The sequence below is a fragment of the Tamandua tetradactyla genome, chromosome 22 (genome assembly GCF_023851605.1).
Source record: "Tamandua tetradactyla isolate mTamTet1 chromosome 22, mTamTet1.pri, whole genome shotgun sequence".
Lineage (NCBI taxonomy): Eukaryota > Metazoa > Chordata > Mammalia > Pilosa > Myrmecophagidae > Tamandua > Tamandua tetradactyla.
In genome coordinates this window covers 13,367,919-13,386,045 of record NC_135348.1, presented here as the reverse complement: position 1 = coordinate 13,386,045, position 18,127 = coordinate 13,367,919, and the positions used below count along the sequence as shown (strand labels likewise).

General features: G+C 40.3%; 1 protein-coding gene across 2 annotated transcripts; it reads left to right on the top strand.

Moving 5' to 3' along the window:
* Nucleotides 1-531: 531 nt before the first annotated feature.
* On the top strand, nt 532-16,224 carry TLR2 (toll like receptor 2). 2 transcript variants are annotated; one of them, XM_077139752.1, is made up of 2 exons: nt 532-609; nt 13,663-16,224. In XM_077139752.1, exon 2 carries the CDS (start codon nt 13,679-13,681, stop codon nt 16,028-16,030), a length of 2,352 nt encoding a protein of 783 aa, XP_076995867.1. In that variant the 5' UTR covers nt 532-609; nt 13,663-13,678; the 3' UTR covers nt 16,031-16,224. The 2 variants fall into 2 exon arrangements, with proteins under 2 accessions (XP_076995867.1, XP_076995868.1); XM_077139753.1 differs by having other exon boundaries at nt 532-715.
* Nucleotides 16,225-18,127: the final 1,903 nt, after the last annotated feature.

Below are 18,127 nucleotides of genomic sequence, written 5' to 3'. Positions count from 1 at the left end.
CCGAGAAAGCACAGGCTGGGCACCCGGGAGGACCTGATGCCTCCTCGCCCCGAGAAAGCACAGGCTGGGCACCCGTGAGGAGCTGATGCCCCCCCACCCCGAGAAAGCACAGGCCGGGCACCCGGGAGGACCTGATGCCCCCCCACCCCGAGAAAGCCCAGGCTGGGCACCCGTGAAGACCTGATGCCCCCCCACCCCGAGAAAGCACTGGCTGGGCACCCGGGAGGACCTGATGCCCCCCCACCCCGAGAAAGCACAGGCTGGGCACCCGGGAGGACCTGATGCCCCCCCACCCCGAGAAAGCACTGACTGGGCACCCGTGCCGCCTCTTCGGCTGCCAAATCTCCGCGCGCCCCGCTCAGTCCCCTTCGCCTCCGCCGACTCCAGGTCGATCCCGGGCGGGCACTGGGCAGGGCTCCCGGGCGCCAATTCCCGGGCCCGCCCCCGGCCGGCCGCAGCCTGGGTCACCTGACCGAGCCCGCGCTTGTTGGGGCGGCCGCCGCGTGCCCCGCGCCACTGCCGCCCGGCGTGGGGACGGAGGAACTGGTCCAGCATCGCTGCCCGCTGCGCCGCGGCGCGCTTCGCGGAAACGCCGGTTCCCGCTGCCCGGTAGGAGGGGGGCGCCCGGGCGCCAGAACTTGCCTCCTTGCCGGCTCCCCTGTTTATCCGCCGGCCCCCAGCGGCGTCCCGGGGCCGGCCCCCAGGGGACAAAAAGGTGCGACTGGGCTGGCGGCTGCAGGCAGGCGGCCGCGGACCCCCGGAGGGCGGGAAGGGACGGCCGCCTCCTGCCGGTGGCTGCGCGCGCCTCCCCCGTGCCGCCTCTACCCCGTACATTCGGAGCGGGGGATCTGGGATCTGGCAAAGGCCTTCACCCAGCCGGGGAGGTGGGACCTGCGCTTCCTGCAGGGGGTGTGTCCGCTCTCTTTGCGAACAGAGATGGACTTTATAGAGGTTGAACTTCGATCACCGAAGCTTAGAGTTGCGAAGGGTGCAGGACTCGGGATCTGCAGGGGGCGCCTCGCTCCCTACCCTCCAGCCCGGACTCCGCGCTGCGCGTCTCCAAGCCGCTTGCATGTCCCGTCACCCTGAGAATTTCCATTATGCCTCTGATTAGAAAGTAACACAGCATTTAAACGGAGGCTGTTTAGTTTATTTAAATAAGAATGCTCTGGAGTTCCCCTTTAGAACTTCTTCAGTTTTTGTAAATGAGAACTTCTGTTTTTTTGCTCTTTAGAACTTAGAAGCAAGCCAGGAAAGTGTTTTGTTTGTTTGCTTTGTTTTTTTCCTGTCAAGGAAAAGAAAAAGAAATTGTTCCTGGTGCAGACAGCTCAATCAGCTGAGATTCATCTTGCAGAAGATTCTGACTGCACCCTTACTAGCTCAGAGTTTTACCAAGGAGCAAATGGAAAGCAGGGTGTCCAGATTTGAAAGGGGGGACCTGAAAAAAGGAAATAACAACTATCTTGGCTATTTGAAAAATTATTTATTGTCCAGTATTTTAAGTTTCCCTCTGTTCTGTGCAACGAAGATACGGATCTTTCATTTTATGAGCATTGCAGGAAGGTAGCAAGTTTTTGTAAGTTTCTAAGCTATCAGTTTCTTTTTGTGCTATATTATTTAATACTTTAGTTTATTTGGTTAAATCACTTGTTTCGATTTTACTCATTGAACATGATTTATAATATATGGCATCCTAGGTGTACTTCCTCATAAAGCTCTTTCAATAAATATAAAGCCTTAGTATTTACTCTTCTCAAATAGTAGGCTTGCTTATAAAAATTGTTTCTTCTCAGGATCATTAAAATTTTATTTTACTCTCTCCTCATACCTAAAAGCCAAATCTGAGTTGTTGAGTGCTCTGTGAGATAAATATCATGTCCATTATACCTAAGTCTTTATTGTCTATAAATTTATATAGATAAATATAGATCTATATTTTAGATATCATTTAGATAATTAAATCTAAAAATCCAGTTGTTAAAATACTTCTTGCAGCCTACTCATGTTCCGTCTTGTTGAAGAACATGCATTTTTGGCTACTTCTTTCAAAAAATCTAAAAAAAGAATTTTGAATGTCTGATAATGTCTAGTTCACCTTTAATTTAATCAAGTAGAGACTTCTAGATTGACAGGTATGTTTCCTCAGCTCTTGAGAATATCACTCCATTCTTTTCTGGCATCTGTTGATGCTGATATGAAGATGTCAGCTGACAGTGTATTTTTTTTTTGTAGGTAATTTGCAAAAAGTCTGATGTCTTTAAAAATTTTCTTTTTAGCCTTAATGTTCTGCATTTTTACTACCTTGTGGCAAGGTGAGATTTTTTGTTCTTTTTGCTTGGCATTCAATAGACATTTACAATCTCAGAACTTGTGTGTTTCTTCCATTATGAAAAATTCTCAGTTATATATTTTAATATTTGGATTCATAGCAGCGTCTGTGGCAGGCTTGGAGTTCTGACTTTTCACAGGTGATTACTAGTAAGCTAACTTCCTTCTAGGTTGAGATCCCCGGCCAGAGGGCATTAATTTTTAAGTTCCTGTTCATAAAATGTAGTTGTTCCCCTGCATGTGACTTTGTGGAGAGTTCACTTTCAGTTCTCTGCTATGCATTGGGCCATGAGGCCTCTTTCCCCTCTTGACTCCTCCAGGCATTATCGCCCCCACTCCTAAAGGAAGGCCATGGTTTCACTGTAGGCCAAAAGACATCAAGTTTCTCACTTCTGGATTAGCAAATTCCCCCAGGATAAAAGTGGTCTCAAATGTCAGGCTTCCTGCCACTTTGCTGAATTTGTTTATTAGCTCAAGTAGGTTTACTGTAGATTTCTCAGGATTTTCCAAGTATAGGATCATGTCATCTGCAAATAATGAAAATTTTACTCCTTCCCTTCTTATTTGGATGCCTTTTAGTTCTTTCTCCTGTCTAACTGTTCCAGCCAGTACTTTTAATACAATATGACAATTTAACAATGGACATCCTTGTCCCATCCCCGATCTCAAGGGGAATGCTTTCAAGTTCTCACCAATAAGTATGATGTTGGCTGTGGGTTTTTCATATGCCCTTTATGATATTGAGAAAGTTTCCTTCGATGCCTAACTTTTTTTTTTCATTTTTAACTTTTTTTATTGTATAGTATAACATATATACAAAGCAAAGAAATAAAAAAGCAATAGTTTTCAAAGCATTCTTCAATAAGTAGTTACAGGACAGATCCCAGAGTTTGTCATGGGCTACCATATAATCCTCTCATATCTTTCCTTCTAGCTGCTCCAAAATATAGGAGGCTAGAGGGCTTAAATATTTTTTTAATCATTACAATTGACTTTTTTTCCTTCTTTTTTTTTTTTGTAAAAAATAACATATATACAAAAAAGCTATAAATTTCAAGGCACAGCACCACAATTAGTTGTAGAACATATTTCAGACTTTGACATGGGTTACAATTTCACAATTTTAGGTTACTTCTAGGTGCTTTAAAATACTGGAGACTAAAAGATACCAATTTAATGATTCAGCATTCATATTCATTTGTTAAATCCTATCTTCTCTGTATAGCTCCACCATCACCTTTGATCTTTCCATCCCTCTTTTTAGAGGTGTTTGAGCTATAGCAATTCTAAATTTTTGATATTGGAAGGGTCTGTCATTAATATGGGATAGGGAGATGGAACTATCTGATGTTTTGGAGAGGCTGGGTTATGTTTCAGGACTTATCTGGAGAGGGACCCATCTGGAGGGTATAGGTTTCTGGAAAGTTACTCTAGCGCATGGAACACTTGTGAAATCTTATATATTGCCCTAGGTGTCCTTTGGGATTGGATGCTAACTTTTGATGTGTTTTTATCAGGAAAGGATGCTGGCCTTTGTCGAATACTTTTTTCAGCATCAATTGATATGATCATGTGATTTTTCCCTTTTGATTTGTTAATGTGCTGTATTACATTGATTGATTTTCTTATGTTGAAGCACCCTTGCACTCCTGGTATGAATTCCACTTGATCATAATGTATAATGTTTCTATACACAAGCAATGACCTATCTGAGGTGACAACTAAGGAAAACATATCCATTCAGAATAATGACCAGAAGAATTAGGAATGTAGGAATAAGCCTAACCAGGGATGTTATACACAGAAAATTTTAAAAAAATTGCTAAAAGAAATAAAAAATGACTTAAATAAATGGAAAGATAGTCCATGCTCATGGATAGGAAGGTTCAATATCATCAAGATGTCAATCCTACCCAAACTGATCTACAGATTCAGTGCAATACCAATAAATATCCCAACAACCTACTTTGAAGACTTGGAAAAACTGGTTATCAAATTTATATGGAAGGGAAAGAGACCTCCAAAAGCTAAAGATATCCTAAAAAAGAAGAGTCACTTCCTGACTTTAAAGCTTACTATAAAGCCACAGTGGTCAAAACAGCATGGTACTGGCACAAAGTCAGAAGGGCTGACCAGTGGAATAGAATCAAGAGTGCAGAGAGGACCACTAAATTTATGGACATTTGATCTTTGATAAGGCCCCCAAATCTACTGAATTGGGACAGAATGGTCTTTTCAATACATGGGCATGGGAGAACTGAATCATACTAGGAAAATTGGAGATATGGTCCAGTCAAAGAAACAAACCAACAATTCAAATGAGAAACAGGAGTTGAAATAATTAATTCAGAAAGTTTGAGCAGACATGGAAAACCTCATCAAAAATCAAATCAGTGAGTTGAGGGAGGATATAAAGAAGGCAAGGGATGAACAAAAGGAAGAAAATGAAAGTCTGAAAAAACAAATCACAGAACTTATGGGAATGAAAGGCACAGTAGAAGAGATGAAAAAACAATGGAAACCTACAATGTGAGATTTCAAGCGGCAGAAGATAAGATTAATGAACTGGAGGATGGGACATCTGAAATCCAACAAGCAAAAGAAAATAAAGATAAAAGAATGGAAAAATATGAGCAGGGACTCAGGGAATTGAATGACAACATGAAGCACATGAATATACATGTTGTGGGTGTCTCAGAAAGAGAAGAGAAGGGAAAAGGAAGAGAAAAACTAATGGAGGAAGTTATCACTGAAAATTTCCCTACTCTTATGAAAGACTTAAATTACAGATCCAAGAAGTGCAGTGTACCCCACACAGAATTGATCCAAATAGACCTACTCCAAGACACTTACTAATCAGAATATCAGATGTCAAAGAGAAAGAGAGACTCTTAAAAGCAGCAAGAGAAAAGCAATCCATCACATACAATGGAAGCCCAATAAGACTAAACATAGATTTCTCAGAGAAACCATGGAGGCAAGAAGACAGTGGGATGATATATTTAAATTACTAAAAGAGAAAAAATGCCAACCAAGAATTCTATATCCAGCAAAATTGTCCTTCAAAAATGAGGGAGAAATTAAAACATTTTCAGACAAAAAAATCACTGAGAGAATTTGTGACCAAGACACCAGCTCTGCAAGAAAATACTAAAGAGATACAAAAAAAAAAAAAACAGAAGAAAGAGAGGTGTGGAGAAGAGTGTAGAAACGTAGACTATCAGTAAAGGTAAAAAGAAAGAAAATTAGATATGACATATAAAATCCAAAAGGCAAAATGGTGGAAGAAAGTACTACCCATATAGTAATAATGCTAATGGTTTAAACTCCCCAATCAAAAGACATAGACTGGCAGAATGGATTAAAAAACAGGACCCAAATATATGCTGTCTACAGGAAATGCACCTTAGACACAAGGATAAACAGGTTGAAAGTGAAAGGTTGGGAAAAGATACTTCATGCAAATAACAATCAGAAAAGAGCAGGAGTAACTATACTAATATCCAACAAATTAGACTTCAAATGTAAAACAGTTAAAAGAGACAAAGAAGGACACTATGTATTAATAAGAGGAACAATTCAACAAGAAGACATAACAATCATAAATATTTATGCACCAAGCCAGAATGCTCCAAAATATGAGGCAAACACTGAAAACACTGAAAAGAGAAATAGACACATCTACCATAATAGTTGGTGACTTCAATTCCCCACTCTCATCAATGGGCAGAACATCTAGATAGAGGATCCATAAACAAAGAGAGACTTTGAATAATACAATAAACTAGCTAGACTTAACAGACATTTATAGAACATTACACCCCACAACAGCAGGATATACCTTTTTCTCAAGTGCTCATGGATCATTCTCAAGGATAGACCATATGCTGGCTTACAAAGCAAGTCTCAATAAATTTAAAAAGATTGAAATCATACAAAACACTTTCTCAGATAATAAAGTAATGAAGTTGGAAATCAATAATAGGCAGAGTGCCAGAAAACTCACAAATATATGGTGGCTCAACTACATACTCTTAAAACAACCAGTGGGTCAAGGAAGAAATTACAAGAGAACTCAATAAATATCTTGAGGCAAATGAAAATGAAAACAAGACATATCAAATTTATGGGATGCAGCAGAGGCCGTGCTAAGAGAGAAATTTATTGCCCTAAATGCCTATATCAAAAAAAAAAAAAAAAAGAGCAAAATTCAAGGAATTAACTGTCCACTTGGATGAACTAGAGAAAGAATAGCAAACTAACCCCAAACCAAGCAAAAGGAAAGAAATAATGAGGATTAGAGCAGAAATAAATGAAATTGAGAACATGAAAACAATCGAGAAAATCAACATAACCAGAAGTTGGTTCTATGAGAAAATCAATAAGATTGACAGACCATTAGCGATGTTGACAAAAAGAAGAGAAGAGAGGATGCAAATAAATAAAATCAGAAATGGAAGAGAAGGCATAACCACTGACCCCGCAGAAATAAAGGAAATAATGAGATGATACTATGAACAGCTTTATGTTAATATGTTCAACAATGTAGATGAAATGGACAACTTCCTAGAAAGGCATGAACAACCAACATTGACTCGAGAAGAAACAGACGACCTCAACAAACCAGTCGCAAGTAAAGAAATTGAATCAGACATTAAGAAGCTCCCCAAGAAGAAAAGTCCAGGACCAGATGGCTTCACATGTGAAATCTACCAAACATTCAAGAAAGAATTAGTACGAAATCTGCTCAAACTCTTCAAAAAAATTGAAGAGGAGGGAAAGTTACCTAACTCATTCTACGAAGCCCAACCAAAGCCAGACAAAGATGTTACAAAAATAGGAAACTACAGACCAATCTCTCTTATGAATATAGATGTGAAAATCCTCAACAAAATTCTTGCAATTTGAATCCAGCAGCATATTAAAAGAAATATACACCATGACCAAGTATGATTCATCCCAAGTATGCAAGGATGGTTCAACATAAGAACATCAATTAATGTAATACACCATATCAACAAACCAAAGCAGAAAAACCACATGATCACCTTGACTGATGCAGAAAAGGCATTTGACAAAATTCAGCATCCTTTCCTGTTGAAAGCACTTCAAAGAATAGGAATAGAAGGGAACTTTCTCAACATGATAAAGGGAATATATGAAAAACCCACAGCTAACATCATCCTCAATGGGGAAAAACTGAAAACTTTCCCCCTAAGATCAGGAACAAGACAAGGATGTCTACTATCACCATTGTTATTCAACATTGTGTTGGAAGTTCTAGCCACAGCAATTAGACAAGAAAAAGAAATTCAAGGCATCAAAATTGGAAAGGAAGAAGTAAAACTCTCACTGTTTGCAGATATGATACTATATGTCAAAAACCCTGAAAAATCCAAGCAAAACCACTAGAGCTAATAAATGAGCACAGCAAAGTGGCAGATTACAAGATCAACACTCAGAAATCTGTAGTGTTTCTATATACTAGTAATGAACAATCTGAGGGGAAAATCAGGAAAAAAATTCCATTTACAATTGCGACCAAAAGAATAAAATATTTAGGAATAAATTTAACTAAAGAGCAAAAGACCTATACAGAGAAAACTATAAGAAATTGTTAAAAGAAATCACAGAAGACCTAAATAAATGGAAGGGCATACTGTTTTCATGGTTGGAAGACTAAATATAGTTAGGATGTCAATTCTACCTAAATTGATTTATAGATTCAATGCAATACCAATTAAAACCCCAAAAACGTACTTTTCAGAAATAGGAAAACCAATAACCAAATTTATCTGGAAGGTCAGGGTGCCCCGAATAGCTAAAATTATCCTGAGAAAGAAAAATGAAGTTGGAGGTCTCATGCTACCTGACTTTAAACTGTACTGCGAAGCTGCACTGGTCAAAACAGCATGCTACTGGCATAAAGATAGATATACTGACCAATGGAATCGAATTGGGTGTTCAGATATAGATCCTCTCATGTCTGGACAATTGATCTTTGATAAGGCAGTCAAGCCAACTCTCCTGGGACAGAACAGTGTCTTCAACAAATGGTGCCTAGAGAACTGGATATCCCCATGCAAAAGAATGAAAAAGAATCCATATCTCACACCCTATACAAAAATGAACTCAAAATCGATCAAAGACCTAAACATTAGATATAAGACCATAAAACTGTTAGAAGAAAATATCTTATAAATCTTATAATAGGAGGCAGTTTCCTAGACCTTACACCCAAAGCACGAGCATTGAAGAAAGAAAGAAAGAAATGAGAACTCTTCAAAATTAAGCAGTTTTGTGCATCAAAGAACTTCGTCAAGAAAGTAAAAAGACAGCCTACACAATGGAAGACAATATTTGGAAACGACATATCAGATAAAGATCTAGAATCCAGAATATATAAAGAGATCGTTCAATTCAACAACAAAAACACAGACAACCCAATTACAAAATGGGCAAAAGACTTGAACAGACACTTCTCAGAAGAGGAAATACAAATGGCCAAAAAGCACGGGAACACATGCTGAACTTCCCTAGCTATTAGGGAAATGCAAATCAAAACCACAATGAGATATCATCTCACACCCACCAGAATGACCATTATCAATAAAACAGAAAATGACAAGTGCTGGAGAGGATGTGGAGAAAGAGGCACACTTATCCACTGTCGGTGGAAATGTCAAATGGTGCAACTGCTGTGGAAGGCAGTTTGGCAGTTCCTCAAAAAGCTGAATATAGAATTACCATATGACCTGGCAATACCATTGCTAGGTATCTACTCAGAGGACATGAGGGCAAAGACACAATGGACATTTCCAACCAATGTTTAGAGCAGCATTATTTACAATTGCCAAGAGATGGAAACAGCCAAAATGTCCTTCAACAGACCGGTGGTTAAACAAACTGTGGTATATACATACAATGGAATATTATGCAGCTGTAAGACAAAATAAAATTATGAGGTATGTAACAACATGGATGGACCTTAAGGACATTATGCTGAGTGAGATTAGCCAAAAACAAAAGGACAAATACTGTATGGTCTCACTGATATGAACTGACATTAGTGAATAAACTTGGAATATTTTGTTGGTAACAGAGACCATCAGGAGATAGAAATAGGGTAAGATTTTGGGTGATTGGAGCTCAAGGGATACAGATTGTGCAACAGGACTGAATATAAAAACTCAGCAATGGACAGCACAATACTACCTAACTGTAATACAATTATGTTAAAACACTGAATGAAGCTGAATGTGAGAATGATAGAGGGAGGAGGGCTGGAGGCATAAATGAAATCAGAAAGAAAGACAGATGATAAAGACTGAGGTGGTATAATCTAGGAATGCCTAGAGTGTATAATAATAGTGACTAAATGTACAAATTTTAAAAATGCTTTTGCATGAGGAAGAACAAAGGAATGTCATTACTGCAGTGTGCTGAAAATAGATGGTAATTAATATTTTAAAATTTCAGCTTATGTGTGAGACTAAAGCAAAAAATGTTTATTTGGTACAAAATTTATATTTTGACTAGTGCATTTCCTAATATAACTTATGTAGATAACTTGATTGAACACTATAAGTACTTGGAACCTTGGGTAGGACATGAGATTTTGCTGGTTTTTCCAAAGTGATGCCCCGATGAATCCCAGAGTGATTTGATCAGTGAGTGGAAAAGTATTTGCAAAGTCCCCTTTGGGGAATGGTGAAAACGGGGAGAAATTCAACTTCCCCGAGTTGAATTCTTGATAGTCTTACAAGGAGTGTGGACAACCAAAGCTATAGGCTGAGACCCCAGTCTTGGGGTTTGTTGCATATGAAACTTAACCCCACAAAGGATAGGTCAAGCCTACTTAAAATTAGGCCTAAGAATCACCCCCAAGAGAGCCTTTTTTGTTGCTCATATGTGGCCTCTCTCTCCAGCCAACACAACAAGCAATCTCACCACCCTCCCCCTGTCTACATGGGACATGACTCCCAGGGGTGTGGACCTTCCTGGCAACATGGGACAGAAATCCTAGAATGAGCTGAGATTCAGCATCAAGGGTTTGAGAAAAACCCTAGAATGAGCTGAGACTCAGCATCAAGGAATTGAGAAAACCTTCTTGACCAAAAGGAGGAAGAGTGAAATGAGACAAAGTGTCAATGTCTGAGAGATTCCAAACAGAGTCAAGAGGTTATTCTTACATATTAAGTAAATATCACCTTGTTATTCAAGATGAAATGGAGAGGTTGGAGGGAACTGCCTGAAAATGTAAAGCTGTGGTCCAGCAGCCATGTTTCTTGATGATGATTGAATAATGATATAGCTTTCACAATGTGACTGTGTGGTTGTGAAAACCTTGTGTCTGATGCTCCTTTTATCTACCTTGTCAACAGACGAGTAGAACATATGGAATAAAAATAAATAATAGGGGGAACAAATGTTAAAATAAATTTAATTTGAAATGCTAGTGATCAATGAAAGGGAGGGGTAAGGGGTATGGTATGTATAAATTTTTTTTCTGTTTTCATTTTATTTCTTTTTCGGAATAGATGCAAATGTTCCAAGAAATGATTATGTTAATGAATATGCAACTATGAGATGATATTGTGAATTACTGATTATATATGTAGAATGGAATGATCACAATAAGAATGTTTGCATTTGCTTCGTGTTTTTTGGTATTGAAAAAAAAAAAAAAAATTAGGCCTAAGTGTCACACCCAAGAGAGGCTCTTTTGTTGCTCAGATGTGGCTTCTCTCTCTCCGCCAACATGATAAGCAAACTCAATACCCTCCCCCTCTCTGCATGGGACATGACTCCCAGGGGTGTGGACCTTCCTGACAATGTGGGACAGAAATCCTAGAATGAGCTGGGACTCAGCACTAAGGGATTGGGAAAACCTTCTCGACTGAAAAGGGGAAGAGAAATGAGACGAAATAAAGTGTCAATGGCTAAGAGATTCCAAACAGAGTTGAAAGGTTATCCTGGAGGTGATTCTTATGCATAGTATAGATATCACCTTTTTAGTGAGGGTGTAATGGAGAAGCTGGAGGGACCTGCCTGAAAATGTAGAGCTGTGTTCCAGTAGCCATGTTTCTTGAAAATGATTATATAATGTATAGTTTTCACAATGTGACTGTGTGATTGTGAAAACCTTGTGTCTGATGCTTCTTTTATCTACCTTATGGACAGATGAGTAAAACAAATGGATTAAAAATAAATAAATAATAGGAGGAACAAATGTGAAAATAAATTCAGTGATTGAAATGCTAGTAATCAATGAAAGGGAGGGCTAAGGGGGATGTTATGTATGAATTTCTTTTTCTGTTTTCTTTTTATTTCTTTTTCTGAATTGATGCAAATGCTCTAAGAAATGATCATGACGATGAATATGCAACTATGTGATGAAAAAAATCATGTTTAGATTGTATGTTGATTAGTTTTATTAATAAAAATTAAAAAAAAAAGAAGATGGAGAGAAGGCATAGAAAAAAGTCACAGAGAAGGTGAGAGAGAAGCAACCAGAAGATGGAAGCAATGAACCAGGAGAAAAGGGAGAAACCAGTGGACACTGCCATGTGCCTGGCCATGTGACAGAGGAACTAAAGATTGCCAGTAGCCAGTCCTCAGGGAGAAAGCATTACCTGTGGATGCCCTGAGTTGGACAATTTCATGTCCTAAGAACTGTAAGCTTGTAAGTTAATAAATCCCCATTGTAAAAAAAAAAACACAGAAAATTAAACTGTTGGAGAGGATGTGGAGAAATGGGAGCACTCATTCATCGCTGCTGGCAATGTAGAATGGTGCAGCTACTGTGGAAGACAGTTTGGGAGTTTCTCAGAAAGTTGAGTATTGAATTACCATATGACTCGGCAATCCCACTCCTGGCTATTAGCCAAAAGAATTGAAAGCAGCGACTCGAACAGATATTTGCACACTGATGTCCTTAACAGCATTCGTAGCAATTGCCAAGAGACAGAAGCAACACAAGTGCCCATCAACCATAAATAAATAAACCATAAATGGATAAACAAAATATAGTATATGCATACAATGGAATATTATTCAGCCATAAAAAGGAATGAAGGTCTGATGCATGTGACAACATGGATGAGCCTTGAAGACATCATGTTGAGTGAAACAAGCCAGACACAAAAGGACAAATATTGTGTGGTTTCACTGATACGAAGTAATAAGAATAAAAAAACTCACAAAGCCAGAATCTAGAATGTAGGTTACTAGGAGATAGGGTAGGGATAAGAATGGGAAGTTAAGACTTAAAATGTACAGGGATCCTATTTGGAATGATGGAAATATTTTGGTAATAGATGGTGGCGATGGCAGCACAATATTGTGAACGTAATTAACAGCCCTGAAATGTACTTAAAAGGGGGAAATGTTAGGTTGTGTATATGATAACAGAATAAAATTTAAAAAATCCATGGAACTGCAGTACTTAGAGAACCCTAAGTTAAACCATGGGCTATAGTTAATCGCACAATCACGATCATGAGCTTCCATCAACTGTAACAAATGTCCCGTCCCCACGCAAGGTGTTATGATAGGGTGGTTGATGGAAATCCTGTATTTTTCGCATGATTGCTGTGTAACCCCACAACTTCTCTAATAAAGCAATAAAGCATCAAGGGAGGGACAGTTCTGGTCTGATTGTACCTCAGTCTAGCGAATCACCTTGCGCTGGGTTTCCAGCGCTCTACTTGCTGTGCCCCAGATGTTACTCTTCAGTCAGATGGGAGATGACCAAGGTTCTGTCACCTGAACAGAAGGCTACGTCTAAGGCAGAGTTGATGGGTATGACACCTTTTTTTTTCTTCTGGTCAAAGAGCATACCACTCGTGGAGTCACGTTCAGTGAATAGTTGTCAAATGAGCGCTAGGGCTTGGCTTTCTTACATCTCTATGAGTCAAGAGGCCATTGAGGCAGAGAAGGGGAATGCTCACATATTAGGAGGTTGGAGGTGCAGGAAAAGGTGAATTTACCTTTAAGCCTAGCCCATTTCTTAAACTGCTTGCTTGTTCATTCTCTGTTCCTGCACTTATTCGTTCTTCCAACCCATGTTTATTGAGTCCTGCTCTATACCCCCTTATGGTATTATGCTTTCAAGTCATTGCACTGCGGCATATCTGTTTCAGTGTTGCTGGATGTGTCACGGAATGCATTTTTTATCACAGCGTGCATTCTATTTCCTTTTCTGTTATTTCCTGGTAACTGTGTGTGTGTGTGTGTGTGTGTGTGTGTTAGGTCTTATAGAACATTTCTCAAGAATCAGAATCGACGTGCTGTCAAACACAATCACTCATTTGAATCTTTTTTTCTTTGTAGGCTGAATCACTGGACAATGCCACGTGCCCTGTGGACAGTGTGGGTCTGGGGAGCCATCATAAGCCTCTCCAAGGAAGAGTCCCCTGATCAGGCTTCTCTGTCTTGTGACCCTACCGGAGTCTGTGACGGCCACTCCAGAGCTTTAAGCTTGATTCCCCCAGGACTCAAAGCAGCTGTGAAAAGCCTTGACCTGTCTCACAACGAGATCACATCTGTCAGTAGCACTGACCTGCGCTTGTGTGTAAACCTTAGAGTTCTAATACTTAAGTTCAATGGAATTAATAGAATCGATGATGATTCTTTTTTTTCCCTTAGGAGTCTCGAACACTTGGATTTATCTTTCAATCGCTTATCTAATTTATCATCCTCCTTGTTCAGGCCTCTGTCTTCTTTGCGATTCTTAAACTTATTGGGAAATCCTTACCAAGAACTTGGGGAAACATCCCTGTTTCAGCATCTAACAAATTTGCGAATCCTGAAAGTAGGAAGTATTTCTTTCGCTAAGGTTCAGAAAAAGGATTTTGCTGGATTAGCTTTTCTTGAGGAATTTGAGATTGATGCTTCAAGTCTCCGGAGTTATGAGCCAGGAAGTTTGAAGTCAATTCAGAATATAAGGCATCTGATCCTTCATATGAGGCGGGCTACCTTACTGCTGAAGATTTTTGTGGATCTCTTAAGTTCTTTGGAATCTTTGGAACTGAGAGATACTGATTTCGACAGTTTCCGTTTCTCAGAACTGTCCATCAGTGAAATCAATCCATTGATAAAAAAATTTACATTTAGAAATGTGGAAATCACTGATACAAGTGTTGATGAAGTTATGAAACTGTTGAGATATGTTTCTGAATTGTCAGAATTAGAGTTCGATGGCTGTACCCTTGATGGGGTAGGTGCTTTTAGTGAATCTGTTGTGGATGAAATTAAAGATTCTAGTAAAATAGAAACATTAATAATACGAAGTTTGCATATTCCACGGTTTTACTTATTTTATGACCTGAGTACTATATATTCACTCACAGGAAATGTTAAAAAAATTATAATAGAAAACAGTAAGGTTTTTCTAGTTCCTTGCTCACTTTCACAACATTTAAAAGCATTAGAATTCTTGGATCTCAGTGAAAATTTGATGGTAGAAGAACAATTGAAAAATTCAGCTTGTGAGAATGCCTGGCCTTCCCTACAAACTTTGATTTTAAGGCAAAATCATCTGAAATCATTAGAAAGAACTGGAGAAACTTTGCTTACTCTGAAAAACCTCACCAAACTTGATATCAGTAAGAATAGTTTCCTCTCTATGCCCGAAACTTGCCGATGGCCTGAAAAGATGAAATATTTGAACTTATCTGGCACACAAATACACACTTTAACTTCCTGCATTCCGGAGACACTGGAAATTTTAGATGTCAGCAATAACAATCTCAATTCGTTTCCTTTGGTGTTACCACAACTCAAAGAACTTGATATTTCCAGAAACAAGTTAAAGACCCTACCAGACGCTTCTTTCTTACCCATGTTACTGGTCATGAGAATCAGCAGAAACACAATCAATACTTTCACGAAGGAGCAATTTGATTCTTTTCAAAAATTGAAGACTCTGGAAGCAGGTGGAAACAACTTCATCTGCTCCTGTGAGTTCCTGTCCTTCACTCAGCAGCAGCAGGCACTGGCTGAGGTCCTGGTCGACTGGCCCGAAAACTACGTGTGTGACTCTCCATCGTACGTGCGGGGCCAGCGGGTTGGGGACACGCGCCTGCCGGCTTCCGAGTGCCACAGGACGGCTGTGGTGTCCGCCGTGTGCTGCGCCCTTTTCCTGCTGCTCCTGCTTGTGGGGGCCCTGTGCCACCATTTCCACGGGCTGTGGTACATGAAAATGACGTGGGCCTGGCTCCAGGCCAAAAGGAAGCCCAGGAAAGCTCCCCACAGGGACATCTGCTACGATGCTTTTGTTTCTTACAGCGAAAGGGATTCCTACTGGGTGGAGAACCTCCTAGTCCGGGAGCTGGAGAACTTCCACCCCCCGTTCAGGTTGTGTCTTCACAAGCGGGACTTCGTCCCTGGCAAATGGATCATCGACAATATCATCGACTCCATCGAAAAGAGTCACAAAACTGTCTTCGTGCTTTCTGAAAACTTTGTGAAGAGCGAGTGGTGCAAGTACGAGCTGGACTTCTCCCATTTTCGCCTCTTTGATGAGAACAACGATGCTGCCATTCTCATCCTTCTGGAACCCATTGAGAAAAAAGCCATCCCCCAGCGCTTCTGCAAACTGCGGAAGCTAATGAACACCAAGACCTACCTGGAGTGGCCGGCTGACGAGGCTCTGCAGCCAGGGTTTTGGCTCAACTTGAGGGCTGCAATCAAATCTTAGGGCCTTTCATTAAAGGCCAGCTTTGTTCCTAGTTCTGGTCTGCATATCACGAGTTGTAACTAAGTTCACTCTGACATAATTATATAAAAACACACGAATGCACGTGGCCCATGAGAACTTGCTTACTAAAACTACTCAAACTGTCCATTCCCCTTTTGGCTACAATGTTTTATAAAATGGTGATCCGATTGAAATACTGGTTTTTGTTTCTTCTTTATTGATAAGATGATTATGATTTAAGGTCATTCTTGATACCTGAATCCTCCACAGCAGTTGGCTTAGTTCATTAGAAAATAGCACAAGGGCACTGACGGTTTCAAACGAGCATGTCCAGTCAGCCAGCTCTCTGCAGAGCGACTCCTCTGTGGCTACGGGGTGTGTTTTCCTTCCCATGCAGCTGCCCCACTTCTCTGGAAAACTGTCACAGACAGCAGCAAGGCAGAATGTCCAGGTCACCCAGACTGAAAATTCCTAGAAAAATGAGCTCTGGGTCCCCATCAAAGTTTACAGAGTGGGCCTACAGCGGGTGTATTTTCCCATGAATTGGGTCTGGCTCTCTGGGTGTTTGATAGGTTTCTCCAGCCATAGTTACCTGAGAGAGGGTATATAAAACCAGCTACAGTAAATTGTCATTCCACGAAAGTGAAATGATTACAGGAAGCAAAACACTCAGTTTATAAGAATTTAAAAAGTCCTCCCACATTCCTGATGCAGCTCTTCCTTTGGCCTCTGACTCCCCTTTTCCTTTCTCTTTTTTTTACACATGGGCAGGCACCGGGAATCTAGCTTGGGTCCTCTGGCATGGCAGGCGAGCATTCTTGCCTGCTGAGCCACTGTGGCCCACCCCCCTGATTCCCTTTTAGGCTCTAATCCATCTCTTCCCTTTTCCTTTGGTGCTCAAGTCCCATCCCCTAATCTGTCTCCCTGTGGCTAGCTGCTTATTCCTTCCTTGCAGAGACTTGTCTCTAATTCCAAAAGGACCTTCGTTTTTTTCCCCTTCTGAATATTTTAAAAAGTACAGGTGACCTAACAGAATTTAGTCCTTTTTAAAAAATTGTGTAATAGACACATAACTTAAAATGTACTATTTTAACCATTTTTAAGTGGAAAGTTCATGGGCATTAAATGCGTTCACAATGTTGTGTAACCATGACCACTATTTCCTAAACTTTTTAATCACCCCAAAGAGAAACTCTGTATCCATAAAGCACCACTTCCCATACCCTGTGCCACCTCCCAGCCTCTGGTAACCTCTCTTCTGCTTTCTGTCTCTATGAATTTACTAAATAGAATTTTAAACAAGTATATACCTGGAGTTTCCCCATAATGACTCAAAAAATAGTTTGATACCCAACATTTTAAGTGACAGATACCACTCCATGCATTATTTTTTTATAAGCTAGATTTAAGAATACATTCAATTTAAGTATGACATTCTTTACTAAGAGCTATTTCCTGGTTCTGTGCAACTTTCTTCTTAAGCTGGGAAGCACATGTGCGAGGGGGAAGCGGATGTCCTCTGCCCCTTGCTCAATTCTCAGCCAGAACAGGTTTTCATGTTGTCAGTAAAGCTCTGGAGTCAGAGACCTCGCTAGCAGACACGTGACCTTGAGCAAGACACTTGACCTCATCCAAAATGTTTTTCCATCTTTAAAATAGGAATGAAGTAGGAATATCTACTTCATAAGGTATTGAGAGAGTGAAGTGCAGTCATATAAGTAACCCCCTGAGTCACAGGTTTAAGGGACTGGGACCCATAGGGTGGGTGGAGGGGAGTTGGGAGGTGCGCCTGCAGCAGATATTAGCTATTGCTATTTTCCAAGAAGTGGTTTGTTTCCTTATATGTGATGGCTTCCAAATGGATGTTTTTCCATTAGGAGGGCTAGCGAGCATCGCACTAACTGTGAGCAGAGAGATACCGTTTCCCTCCCTACTCCCCCAGAGTGAGTTCATTCAATGCATAATAGGTTTTGGTCCTTGGGACACTCACGCAGTGCTGCTGCTTTCTCATGCACACGCCCAGGACAGGGTTACGGAGGAAGCAGTAGCAGCTGAAGGAACAACAGGTAAGTTCAGGAGAAGGAAACGTGAGGATAT

What these genes read in the sequence shown, in the direction of transcription:
- TLR2 (XM_077139752.1), top strand. Translation starts at nt 13,679, where the DNA reads ATGCCACGTGCCCTGTGGACAGTGTGGGTCTGGGGAGCCATCATAAGC.